The sequence below is a fragment of the Elgaria multicarinata genome, chromosome 4 (genome assembly GCF_023053635.1).
Source record: "Elgaria multicarinata webbii isolate HBS135686 ecotype San Diego chromosome 4, rElgMul1.1.pri, whole genome shotgun sequence".
NCBI lineage: Eukaryota > Metazoa > Chordata > Lepidosauria > Squamata > Anguidae > Elgaria > Elgaria multicarinata.
Window position 1 is genome coordinate 72,285,032 of NC_086174.1, and position 13,124 is coordinate 72,298,155.

At 40.5% G+C, this 13,124-nt stretch overlaps 1 protein-coding gene across 1 annotated transcript in view; it reads left to right on the forward strand.

The window, feature by feature from the left end:
* Positions 1 to 13,124, forward strand: part of SYNE1 (spectrin repeat containing nuclear envelope protein 1) — a 356,826-nt gene that overhangs the window by 276,789 nt on the left and 66,913 nt on the right. Inside the window, exons 122-128 of the mRNA XM_063124531.1 lie at positions 291 to 385; positions 2,293 to 2,527; positions 3,690 to 3,884; positions 5,462 to 5,587; positions 6,778 to 6,933; positions 8,725 to 8,883; positions 9,703 to 9,869. Coding sequence (XP_062980601.1) covers positions 291 to 385; positions 2,293 to 2,527; positions 3,690 to 3,884; positions 5,462 to 5,587; positions 6,778 to 6,933; positions 8,725 to 8,883; positions 9,703 to 9,869 — 1,133 coding nt within the window. The remainder of the gene's footprint in view (positions 1 to 290; positions 386 to 2,292; positions 2,528 to 3,689; positions 3,885 to 5,461; positions 5,588 to 6,777; positions 6,934 to 8,724; positions 8,884 to 9,702; positions 9,870 to 13,124) is intronic.

Below are 13,124 nucleotides of genomic sequence, written 5' to 3' on the forward strand. Positions count from 1 at the left end.
ATAATCTCAAAACTACAAAACCATTTGATTAATTTCTTCATTAGGTATTCATGTTTTCTAAAATTGTACCTTAGGACAATTGCTTTGCTTTTTAAAGTATTTTCACACCTATTTATTTATTTATTTATTTATTAAAGGAGCAGTTTAAATCATTTCATTTCGTACACCCTCTGGGACAAAACTAAATTCTCAGAATATTAAATACATTGGAATATTTATTTTGGAGCCAAGGACTTCAGTTCCTTTAAGCTTACTTGATATTGACTGTTTTTAAACTTCTTATGCACTAGCTATTTCAAGCAGAGATGTTTAGTCGCCAGCAGATTTTACATTCCATCATCATGGATGGTCAGCATCTTCTTGAGCAAGGACAGGTGGATGACAGGTAAGGATAGGCAGAACCTGGCGTGTTTTTTTTGCAGAATTTTCCACTGTCAGATATTCACATCTGCCAGATTTGTTGGATATCTTCATTTATCTTAAATTCTGCACATGCTTGGACCCTGCTGCCAAAACACTTACACAGACAAATATACTTTATCACAGGGGTCCCCAACCCCTGGCCATGGACCGGTACCGGTCCGTGGCCTGTTAGGAACCGGGGCGCGCAGGTGAGCTGCTTTCACCCACACCCACCCCAGCGTACCTGAGCACGGGGCGCCATCTTGCCTGCCCAGCTGAAGCGAAGCCAGGACGCTGGGGTGGGGCGGCTTCGGAACGGCATGCCCGGCCGGAAGCCGCTCTGGGAGAGCAACTTCCATGAATATCTGGCATAATGATCGTCCCACCCAGCTGAAGTGAAGCCAGGACGCTGGAGGGGCTTCCCAAAACCATCCCCTCAACACCCCCCCAGTCCGTGGAAAAATTGTCTTCCATGAAACCGGTCCCTGGTGCCAAAAATGTTGGGGACCACTGCTTTATCACAATGGTTTAGCACAAGTGTGTTGGCATTTTACATGAACAAATGGATTCACAGTATTACTGGTTGCACCATAATTTCCATTCCGTTTTCCTGCATAGGAATTTCCACTTCAGGCTGGTGATGGGCTGAAGGTGTTGCTGTTACTGTTTCATCTACCTTAATGCTTATGCAACTATTTGTGCATCCAGCTGCCAGTCATTCTTTTTTAAATAAATAAATTAAATACAGAAGGATCACTTGAGAAAATTATTTGCACCAGCACAAATACAGTATCGAGATCAGAAATCAAAATCAGGCAGATTATTGCAGCTTCCTTAATTCATTTCTATTCGCAATTGAATGTCATTATTTGTGGTGACAAAAATTCCCAGAGAAAACAGAAAGAATTTTCTTTGTCCTGGAAGATGACTTTTTAAAGAATGTGAAAGATGTAAATGGTGAATTTCAGTTCACACATAACAGTTGTCTTAGGAGGAAGAGTTTGTTACAGTGCAATCCTAACCCACTTGGACAGCTGAGATACCACAGTATACCTCGAGTTTTCAGCAGCTTTTAGTTCTTCTTTCTTTCTCTCTTCTTTTAACTCCAGGTTACTGATGTAGACAAGCAGTTCTGTGCATTGATGAAACAGCATAAAAAGGGATATGTTTCATCAAAAGATTACCTTGTGCTTCATCAGTAACCTGGACAGCACATATGATAATTCTAACATATCATAATTCCAAAATTAATTGTAAAAAATATTGGTGTTAAATCAGAAGGCAGGTGGAGCACAATGCAGGTCAGTGGGAAAAGAACAGTAACAAAAATCTATTCATCCTTACTGCCAGGAGCATCCATTCAAGGATAATATATCCCACAAGAATGATCTAGACAAAATATATAAGTCTTTATATGCTACTTAATGCTTGAAGATGGAAGTCAAGTTGGATGAATTACAGTGTTTGTTTTATAAAAGTGAATGCACACACACACAACATAAAGTTAGTGGGAACTCATGGCTCTTACTATTTCTTCCTTGAACCTTGTCCTCCTTATCTCTTCATCTGCCTGCCCCATTTCTTTCACAGAAATGTATGGATATGCTGTGACAGAACTGTTGGCCAATCTGGCTGTCTTTGCTTCAGTTCTGAACTAACAAGAGATACTGGGATGAGACCTAAGAATTGGAACTCTGAAGTCCATGAGCAGTTTTTGTAAAATTAAACCACACCATCACTTAATGGACACCACATATGTGTTGTTGTTGTTGTTGTTGTTGTTGTTGTTGTTGTTGTTTTTAAAGGGCACTGCCTTGGTGCAGGCTGGTTGAGCAGTTTCATGACTGTATCCTAGATATAATCGTCCTTTGGTGCCCTCTTTTCTTATAGGGATGAGTTTAACCTGAAACTGGCCCTGCTCAGTAATCAATGGCAGGGGGTGATTCGTAGAGCCCAGCAGAGGAGAGGAATCATTGACAGTCAGATTCGCCAATGGCAACGCTACAGAGAGATGGCAGAGAAACTACGCAAGTGGCTGGTGGAAGTGTCTTGTCAGACAGCAAGTGGGCTGGGCAATGTTCCTATGCCATTGCAACAAGCAAGAGCCCTGCTAGATGAAATGCAGGTAAATCGCGATAGATCCTTTTCTAAATAAATTAATCCTGTATCATTCATTCATGATACATTAAAGTGGGGAATGTTTAATTTTATAATTGTGGGATTAATTGCCTTTTTGTTTTACTGTCGGCAAAAAATGAATACACACATCAGTTGTAGCCTCAGCTGCTATGAAAAACCTAATGGATAGCATCTAAACTCTAAAAATATTCATCTTTGCACCTGATTATCCCAATTATCCATATTTAATTGCTGCTTATTTACCAAATTTGCTATGAATCTGTTGCTCCAGGGTTTTTTTCCCCAGCATCTTGAGACTAGTTCTCTCTTTTTGGATCTGTTGTGGATGGTTTCCAGTTCTTTCATACTTCTAGATTTTGTGTATGCCTGTTCTGCTGAGTGCATCATAACTAAAAGTTAAGGGAGCCCTTAAACATCCATACTGCTTAATTCACACCTTATCAATATATTCACAGGCTAAACCTTATAGACAGGATTTGAAGTGGTGTGAGCTTGCAGTAACTGGTAGAAAATAACTCCACAGGAATAAAGGAAAAGGATAAGGGAGTCTCTCTGTGTGTGTGTGTCTTCGAATGACTAAAATGAATATGGGATGGAGGTATTGAGCATCATATTCTTTTGGAATGCTGTTACTGTATATCATCCATGTTGGATGAGAAACCATTGAGAAACCTATATAAACCTCTGAGCTTTCCAAGGGAAGGGTGAACAACAACAACAAAAAACACATTGCCCATGTTTTAACTCCTGTAATCACTGTTCTCACTGTGAGGCTGGCCTTCCACTGAATGATAGGTGTAGCAAGGGTAAAGGGAGGAAAATCTACAGGAAAAAAAAGAGATTTGGGAAATATATAGAGAAAAGAGGAGAGGATTAAGTAAGAGAAAGAGGAGGATAGGAAAGGAACAAGCAAGAATGGGAAAACGTACCTTGAAAAGGCATTGGAATTTCAAATGAAATGGCTGCTTAAACGCCTCATTATTGTAAATATTATTGACTTTTTCTCCGGGTTACTATTGGAAAGCTTTTAAATCTGCTTAGAATAAAAAGAAGGATATTTCTATTAGTTGTGGATTTAGGATAGCTGATCTGTCAGAGAGTATTATGAAATCAGAGTGATGCTTGAAGAATGTCATTTATTTTCACAGCTTAAAGAGAAGGTTCTCCTTCGCCAACAAGGAAGCTACATTTTAACAGTGGAAGGTGGGAAACAGCTGTTACTCTCTGCTGATGGTGAAACAGAAGCCACCCTACAAACTGAACTTGCAGAAATTCAGGAGCGCTGGAAACTAGCCAGCCTCAGACTTGAGAAACAGAAGAAACAGCTAACATTCTTGTTAAACGTAAGCTTACTTATTGAATTCAGAACTTTGAATACTGCCCTTTTATTATGCCTCTGGGAGAAATGGAATTACCAAGAGAGTATTATGGCCATAGATCTGCCAATGTCTCAATTCAAGACTGTCTGCAATTCGTGATTGACCTACCTACATGTATATTATCGTGACTTTGGGGGAAGGATGGAAACCTTTCCCTATGGCATTATAATATTTTTTTTATCCTAGCGCTACTTGTTCATGCTTTGTTTAGAATAAAGTTATTGCTATAGTACATCTGCTATCCTTTTAGTTAATATCTTCCCCCCCCCCAACTACATGTAGTATTGATGCTTTAAAATACCTTGGGAATCTATCTTTTGCCTAGTATTTGCTATTACCTTTTGACAATCAGATTCTAAAGACACACTGAGCAGTAGAATGCATCTTGTAAATTGTATCCTTTTAAACTTCACAGTCTTAGCTTTCTTATACTTGTTGAAGCAATATACAGAATTTGATATCAAAGCACATGTCTAGTGATTTATAACGGAAATTGAGAGTGGGCAAATAGCAGCCTTGTCCAACCTGATGGTATCCAGATGTTTTAGACTATAATACCAAAAATTCCTGGCCGATGGTCTTGCTAGCTGGGGCTGATGAGAGCTCAAGTCCAAAACATCTGGAGTGTGCACTAGGGCAGGATCTACACTACTGCTTTAAAGCACTTTAAAGGACTTCATAACACTTTTGACAACTGTTGGGGCCCAGGACACACTCCGTATACAGTTGTCAAAACTGCTATAAAGCACTTTAAAGCAGTAGTGTAGATCAGGCCTAGGTTGGGGAAGGCTGGGCTGGAGTGAATAAGGAATTTCAGAGCTCAGAAATGATGCCTATGCCTTAGGGGAATTGGAGGCATTTCAGAGAAATGTACATTTGGCCCTGTGGTTTGGGGACAAGAGTCCAAAAGCAAGTGGTTGAGAATATTTTTGCTTGGACTTTTATATATTTATATAGGTATATTGGATAGCGGGATGGAGCAAGTTGTAACAGAGATGTAAAAATGGGGAGGAGATTATCTTTGGTGCAGTCTGTGGAAAAGTCAGGTTCATGTTTTCCCTTTCTTCCCATTATTTATCCATCTTTGCTCATATTCTATCCAAGTATAATAATATATATTTGTGAACCTTGAAAAAGAAAAAAAGAGTTCCCACTTACCTTTTTTCCTAGAATTAGATTCCTTTTGAGTAGGTGGGATTGTAGCCACAAATTATTTATTTATTTATTTATTTATTTACATTCCTATACCATCCCATTGCCAAAGCTCTCTGGGCGGTTTACAAAAGATTAAAATATTAAAAATAAAACAAAATATAAAACCATAAAACAGACAATACACGCAAAGAGAACATACATCTAAAAACAGCTGTTGAGCTATCAGCCAAACCTAAAACATGTCTGGGATGCTGGACACAGATAAGTAAATGAGAAAATATATTGCCTACTTGATGAATATTAAATCCGTGTGGATCTTTTCCCCTTGTTTTTTCCTTGCTCCAACCCTGAAACGTTAAGTGTATATCTTCTCCTTTTTTCTCCAGAACTGGGAAAAATGTGAAAAAGGCATATCAGATTCCCTAGAAAAGCTGAAATCATTTAAGAAGAAGCTCACCCAACCATTGCCTGACCATCATGATGAACTCCATACAGAACAGATTCGCTGCAAGGTAAAATACTCGTGCATAAGGCACTCTGGTCCTAAAGGTGTATGGAGTTGCAATGACATAAATGGAAATAGCAACTTTTGTTAGACAGGAGAGGCAGGTTTCCCCCCAGCCCCATCTTGCTTCACACTTGCAATAATAGCAGTTTATTGACAGACAGATGGGTTTACAGCTGACTCTGTAGAGGTTATAATGCATTTAAAATGCTGTACAGCTAAGTTGCCCCCAATCCTGCTCTTAGCATTCCCCAATTCTGCTTAATTCTGCACTTTATTAGAACTTAATTTATCAGCTTGCTATGCTGTTGGCCATCTGAACATTTATTTGCCTTCTACTGAGGGCATATCTAGATGGGGCGATATCCTAGGGATCGTCCTGGGATCGTCCCTGTGTGTCCACATGATGCACAGGGGATCTCGGGAGCAGGGAGGGATGATCCATCCCTTTCCCCAGGATATTGCCCTACCCATTAATTTCTATTTTTCCCGCAGTCTCAGTATGATCCCGAGACCACAGAATATGTGGCTCGCCATTGCAGTTTCATCCCGGCTCCTTGCAAGTAAACACAAGCAGCTGGGAACCGCGCATGGGACACGGAGTGGGGTGGGGGAGTGGGACAGGTTTTTTTCTTTAAAACACTTACCTTTTGCACACGCGCGTTCGTGCACTCTTTTCCGACTGAAAAAAAACCAAAATGGCAGGCGCAACGGTCTCTTCCTCCTGAAACGTCGCACGCTGCGTGTAGACGAGGGGAACGATCTCACAATCATAAAATCGTGAGAGCCCCCCTCCGCAGGTAGGTCTAGACATGGCCTGGGTTTTACAGTCAAATTGCATGTGACATAGGAGAGCCATGATCAGATATCTCAGCATTTTATGTTTTGCTTAAAAGGGCCCCAGATTTGAACAGAGCAGCTGTGCTGGGCTAGGGGCTAGTTTAAGCTTTGCTCCATGGATCTTTTCTTCTATTAAAACTCCCCATGAAGTTATTATTCCTCCCTACTCACCAGGGAGGGGGAGGTCGATGGCTTCTCAAGATTGCCTATGCTTCATATTTCCAGAGAGGCAGGTGTGTTAGTCTACTGCAGAAAAAACAACAAGAAAGCATATTGTACCTTCAGTGAGTGACATTTATTCTGGCACAAGCTTTTGTGAACTGTCCCACTTCATGAGAATTTCTTCTTAAAACCTAGGAACTAGAGAGTACTGCTGAGGGATGGACGGATGACCTTTCCCACCTGACGTTGTTAAAGGAGACTCTGTCTACTTATATCAGTGCAGATGATATCTCTGTTCTCAGTGAGCGGATCGAGCTGCTGCACAGACAGTGGGAAGAGCTTTGTCACCAGGTAAAGTAGCGTAACCAACTAATAAATGAAAATCAAGGCACATTTTCCCCATTAGTTTGAAGTATACAGACATTTAGGCCAGGCTGGAGAACTAGTGTACTGTAATGTCTGGAATGTTGGGTTTAAATGTGGGAGGCTTGGGTTTGAATGCTCAGCTATGAAGCTTACTCGGTAGCCTTGTACAGCTCCCTGGAGGAAGATTGAGATACGTGTAATAAATAAACATAGTCTGGTTGATAGGATGGGTTCTGCGATTGTCTGATGCAACACAAATGGAACTTGCACACAATACAGCTTTTTCTTGTTGCTGCACAAAGCTCCAATTGCATGGAAACTTATAGAGCATATGATGGGATCAGGTGCCACTTTGAGTAGAGTGATATTTTAACCTGTCGGAAGTTACAGATAGTTGCACCGACCCAGGAAGTTTGTAACGCTACTCATTCGACTAAAAACACAAGAATTTCCATGCTCATTCAGATCAATGGTTCACCTGTCTTCTTTTGATTGTGGCTAGCTACATGACAATTTACAAGCAGGGTAGCTAGGAGCCTACTTTTTTTCTAATACTATGGTGAGAAGAACCACAAAGGGAAATGTGGTATTATTTGTATCTTAGTTTAAGACAGCCACAATCTGCAAATAAGGGGCTGCAGTCATTTTGAAAGTGTTCACTTCCTCAGCGGAGATGCTTATATAAGCTGAGATGGATCTGCACTTATAGAAAAGAAGAAACAGCTGCAGTAAGTAGGATGCCATTGAGTTGTCGTCATGCAATTGTTCTGAAAGATAGCAGGGTATATTAGCATATTTTCTCTCTAGGTTCTGGGTACATCTGACTAATCCTCTTTTAGTCCGCATTTTAAGATCAGAACAGGAGCATTATAATTTCATATTCAGGGTCTTTTGTTCCCAGAAATTTATTTCCTTTTTATTTTCCTGCTCTACAATCTTCCTGAGTCATTCCTTACTTCCTACTGCCTTCAGGTTTTTGGATATATATGTTGGGTATTATTATTATTATTTATTTATATAGCACCATCAATGTACATGGTAGATACAGGGTAGATAAGGACAAACAAATTTACCAAATGTGCGAGATACGTGAGTGCATCATCCATGGATATGTATGTGCATCATCCAGTAGTAGTTAAATGTATGGATTTACTTGCCTTTTGCACATTTTTAAAGTGCCTGGCAAATTAACAGTATTAACAGAAATAGAGGCAAGAAAGTTGAAGACCACTTCATACATTAAATGTAAAGATTTTCTTTTTATACAAAAAATTGTAAAAATGATGCAAATACCCTTGTCAAAGAGCTATGATTGGTTGCAGCTCTCAGTTGAGCGTAAACTTCTGCCCCACATGTCTCCCTCTGCAAACAAAATGTGTCCCTCAGTACTCTATCTGACCTTGCAGTAATGCTCTGGGGCAGCTTTCTGCCTCTGCAAGGATGTTCTTACCCCCCAATACATCTACTACTGAAATGATCTTTGGGCAGCCCCTGTACAGAATACTGAAAACTGCAGCTATTTCAAATGGCAGCTCAACCTTGTGACCTCCAGCATTTGTATATGGCTTTCCTGCCTTAAGTGGGATTTGGCCTAGAAGTGTCCTGAGATTAACAATGATCATTAAGCTCCTGTTAAAGGAGTCATGAAAGGTTACAGCTGCACTTCTCTCTTAATTTTGGAAATAACCTTGCTGCAGTCTTGAAATTATGCTTGGAGTTGGACTGGCTTTGTTGTCATAATCTGACTTTCTTATTTCTTCCTGCACATGTTTTAAGGTTTCTTTAAGGCGGCAGCAGGTGAGCGAGAGACTGAATGAGTGGGCAGTCTTCAGTGAAAAAAACAAAGAGCTCTGTGAATGGTTGACACAAATGGAGAGCAAAGTTTCCCAAAATGGAGATATTCTCATCGAAGAAATGATTGAGAAACTCAGAAAGGTACGATGCTTCTTAATATTTTTTATCTTGTAGACCTTTCTACAAATATTCTCAGTTTATCAGAGCTTGAATATGTCATAGACAGGGTTGATAGGTTTGGTAAATATTTGGATATAATAACTTGCACTTTCAGTTTGTGTTTCATTCCTGCTGTCTACTTATTTAAATTAGGCCATTATCCTCTGTAATCGGCTTCAAAATTATAAAAAAGGTACATTTCTTTTAGATATGATTCACATATACACCTGGATATATGAGACAATTGCTTCAAGTTCATTTTTGAACAGATTTACCCAGTTTGCATTTTGCAGACTGAACATGGACCCGAATGCAATCTGCGGCTGAAATCCGTACATTTCTGAATTTGCAGTGTGATCTGTGGACCCCAAAAACTGCATTCGACACCAGGCATACATGCGAAAAATGCACATAAAAATGTGTGCTTTTGAAAAAATGCGCACAAATAGGCTTTAATCAATGAAAGAAGGACACATACATTTCAGAGATGTACACAATTGATGCATACATTTGGAAAAATATACATGAAAAATACACATGGATTTTCATGTGAAGGGGGGGAACGAAGCTCACAATCTAATATGGACTCAAGTCTGAATGAGATTTGAAGTGGAATTTGGAGAGCTTTGGCAAGCTTGAGTTATGCTAATTCACAACATTCCTACCTATAAAAACTAACATCTGAAAATCTTTTTTAAGTCCTCCCAAACAAGCGTTAGAAAGGCTGTATTAATTATAGCCCCAAGCAGGAGGGTGTTATGAATAAGCTTTCTGATCTCTCTCTATCCCTCTATCATCCAGGATTATCAAGATGAAATTGCAGTTGCCCAAGAAAACAAAATCCAGCTCCAGCAAATGGGAGAGCGGCTTGCTAAAGCGAGCCATGAAAGCAAAGCTTTGGAGATAGAGTATAAACTTGGCAAGGTCAATGACAGGTGGCAGCATCTTCTAGATCTCATTGCAGCCAGGTAAATGAGACAAATTGTTTATAAGGTTTGGGATTATCTGTTGAAAATCATAGCAGGCTAAGCAAAGATTTGAAACTTTGCTTTGAGTAGCTATCGTCCTTCTTAATCACAATCTTTTTTCCCTGTGGCATATAGTCTTCATAATCAGTTGTGTCTGATAAGTTGTATTTTCATTTTGAAGCCCAGAAAATTGGTAGTGTCACTTAGCATGTCATTGTACATCTTATAAGGTTATTATCAGTTCATTTATTAGTTTCATCTAGCATACTAGCATGTATCAGCAACCCAGCCTAAATTCCAAGAAAGGGAATAAGTTGCCTTCAGGGGTCCTACATTTCCTCATTGAGAAGCCAGAAACTTCCCTAAGGAGACTAGTCAATTGGTATTCAGACGGGGTGTTTTCTCCCACGATTCCCTGCTTCTTCCTGTTCTGGATTGCTTTTTATGCATAGTGCTATATGCCATTTACAAGAGTGGGTGGAGCCTGGCAGGATTGGGAATGGCTGCACTAACACCATGCTCAAAAGTGGCTACTGATACAGAACCCCATTGACTGCTTCATGGGTTTATGGCTTACTAGAGCATGCTGAATCCTTGTTGCCCCTTTGTTTGGTTGGTTGGTTGTTGGTTATTTTTGTTTGTTTTGTTTTTAGATGTGTTGTACTTCTGCAGAACTTCCTGTTCTCCTGGGGATATCACCGCCTCTTGTTTTCCAGTGGCTCCATTTTGGATCCATTTATCTTAGGGCATTGTTGTGATGGGCGGCTTTTGGAGCCACCAATTCCCTCCCCCTCCCCAGAACCTTTCATTACATAGCATTGTTCGCAGGGAGTTTGGGGATGAAAAAATGGTGGCCTCCACATTTGCCATTGTTTAGCAACGGTGTTTGCCTTCCCCATAGCAGTGTTCTTAGTCAGTTATAGTGTATTATATCTTTAATACAACTGTTTTGGTCAACATTGGAGGCACTGGCCAAGATCGATGGTAGGTGCCTAGGAAGACCCCTTTAAGTGATCTTGTGGGTATCACTTTCAGGCCCTGCCCAATTTGGGGTTGGTATGACTGTCTTGTACCTAGGTTGGAAGTGGTGGCCCATGGTATTTGTCCATGCACACAGCTGTGGCCCTGAGCTTGCTTTATGCTTCTTAAATATTTCCCAGCATGACGGCTGGTAATGATCTCAGTGAGCAATTGGGCTGTCAGTGATCTGGATCTTTGTCCCATGCCACACCAAAGTCTGTAAGCTGTAACCAATCAGTGTGGTGGCCATTTTAACCAATGTACTATCTTGGTGTAATTCTTGATCTCGTATTCTGTGCTACAGGCATGAGTGGCAAACTACTTGCAATTCTGAAGCTTGCAAATTGCTAGCAGTTCTGAAGCTTTCATGATGGTCATAGCTGTTTTACAAGTAATATTTAACCGTTCTGTTTGCAGTAAACTCTTTTGCATTTTTCTGTTCATCTACCGGTAGTGATTTACTGACATCTTCTATTTCGTTGTGGCAATTTGAAGTTCTGTAAAAGTATTTCATGTGAAGGTTTGGCTTTTCAGTTGTAGCAGGTACCAATGCACAGATGATAGACTCCTATCAGGAAGTGGTATTTCTTGCAATACTAGCTGGTTCCTGAGGATGTGGTTTTACAGGCAAATTATAACAAAAAGATAATAGATCTAGAGCTGTACATGCACTCCGGAACCAGTTCTGTCCAGTTTTGTCCAGAATAGGTTTCCCAAATGTTTCAATCCTACAAAGAGTTGTACTTGATATATCCCCAAAGGTGTCCTACTTTGGATCATTTGGAATGTAGCTAAGGACCAAAGTAAATATGATACCATTCATGCAATTTAGCAATAACAGTAAATTTCCAGCTCAGGCTCTCTGATTGAGATCAGAGTCCTGGTATGGAGGTAGAGAGGCTTCGGTCCTTGCTCCCACTGCAGTCCCAATTTAGATGAGGAACCCACACCTGCTATTTACATTGGGAGGTGGGGGCACTCCCTACCCTTTACTTAAAAGGAAAGTGTTCCAACCTCTTAATAATTTTGGTTGCCTTTTTCTCTACCTTTTCTGGTGCTATGTTATCATTATAAGTTGATGATGATGATGATGATGATGATGATGATGATGATTTCTTACCCGCCTCTCCATTCTGATCGAGGTGGGGAACAACAGTAAATATAAAATACATAAAACTGAATTAAAACATAATATACATTGTTAAAACATTCTAAAATAATTTTAAAAACATCCTAAAATAAATTTAAAACATTCTAAAATTACATTGGATAGGCCTGCCGGAAGAGATCAGTCTTAATAGCTTTCTTAAATGCTGATAGACTGTCAAGCTGACGAGTCTCCTCCAGCAGGCCATTCCACAGTCTGGGAGCAGCAGAAGAGAAGGTCTTCTGGGTAACATTTGTCAATCTAGTTTTTGCTGACTGAAGTAGAGGAGTAATCAGAAGTGTATACCATATTTAAAATATACTATAAATTTAAAGTTGGTTTATATGAAGATATTACAGTTTGGCTAATTTATTTTCGGGCCCTTTCCTAACAATCCCTAGCATGAAATTTGTCTTTTCTTTTTTTACTCACACCATGTACCATGTTATTAGGGATGGACAAGTATTCTTGTGTTCTTCCTAGCCCCCATGTTGATGACATCGCTTTGGCGTCGTGAGGCACCTAGCTCCCGCACTTACATTCCTTCCCAGCATCTGCATGGGAAGGAATGCAAGTGTAAACTTTCCCTGTAGCATTGAGGGGGAAAGGAACAAGGGGGTGGGAATGAGGCAGCCAGGGGGATGAGGAGAGGGATGCTGGGTGCCTGAACCACCTCTCCTCCCTCTGAACCCCCTCTGGCTGCCTGTTCCTCCCTCCTTTTTTATTTTTATTATCTGTATCTGTGCAGCTGTGAAGATACAGAAAATAACAATAAAAGGGGGAGGAATGGGCCCCATTCCTCTCTTCCCCCCTCTTTTTTTAAGAGGCGTGGGGCCCATTCCTCTCCTTCCCCTCCCCCCATTTTCTTTTTATTATTTTCCATGGGGCACAGGGCTCTTCTGAGGTCCACCCCCTTCCTTGTCTAGCCCATGGCGACCCATCAGGGGACAACGTAGGCTGTGACAAGCATCCGCTGACAACAAAAGTCATGTAGACATGCCTCTGAAATGGGTTGAGGGTTTGATCACAAAGGTACTTGAGAAGGAACTGCTTCTCCACTGTCTCTGCTTCAACCTTTCTCTGTCTGA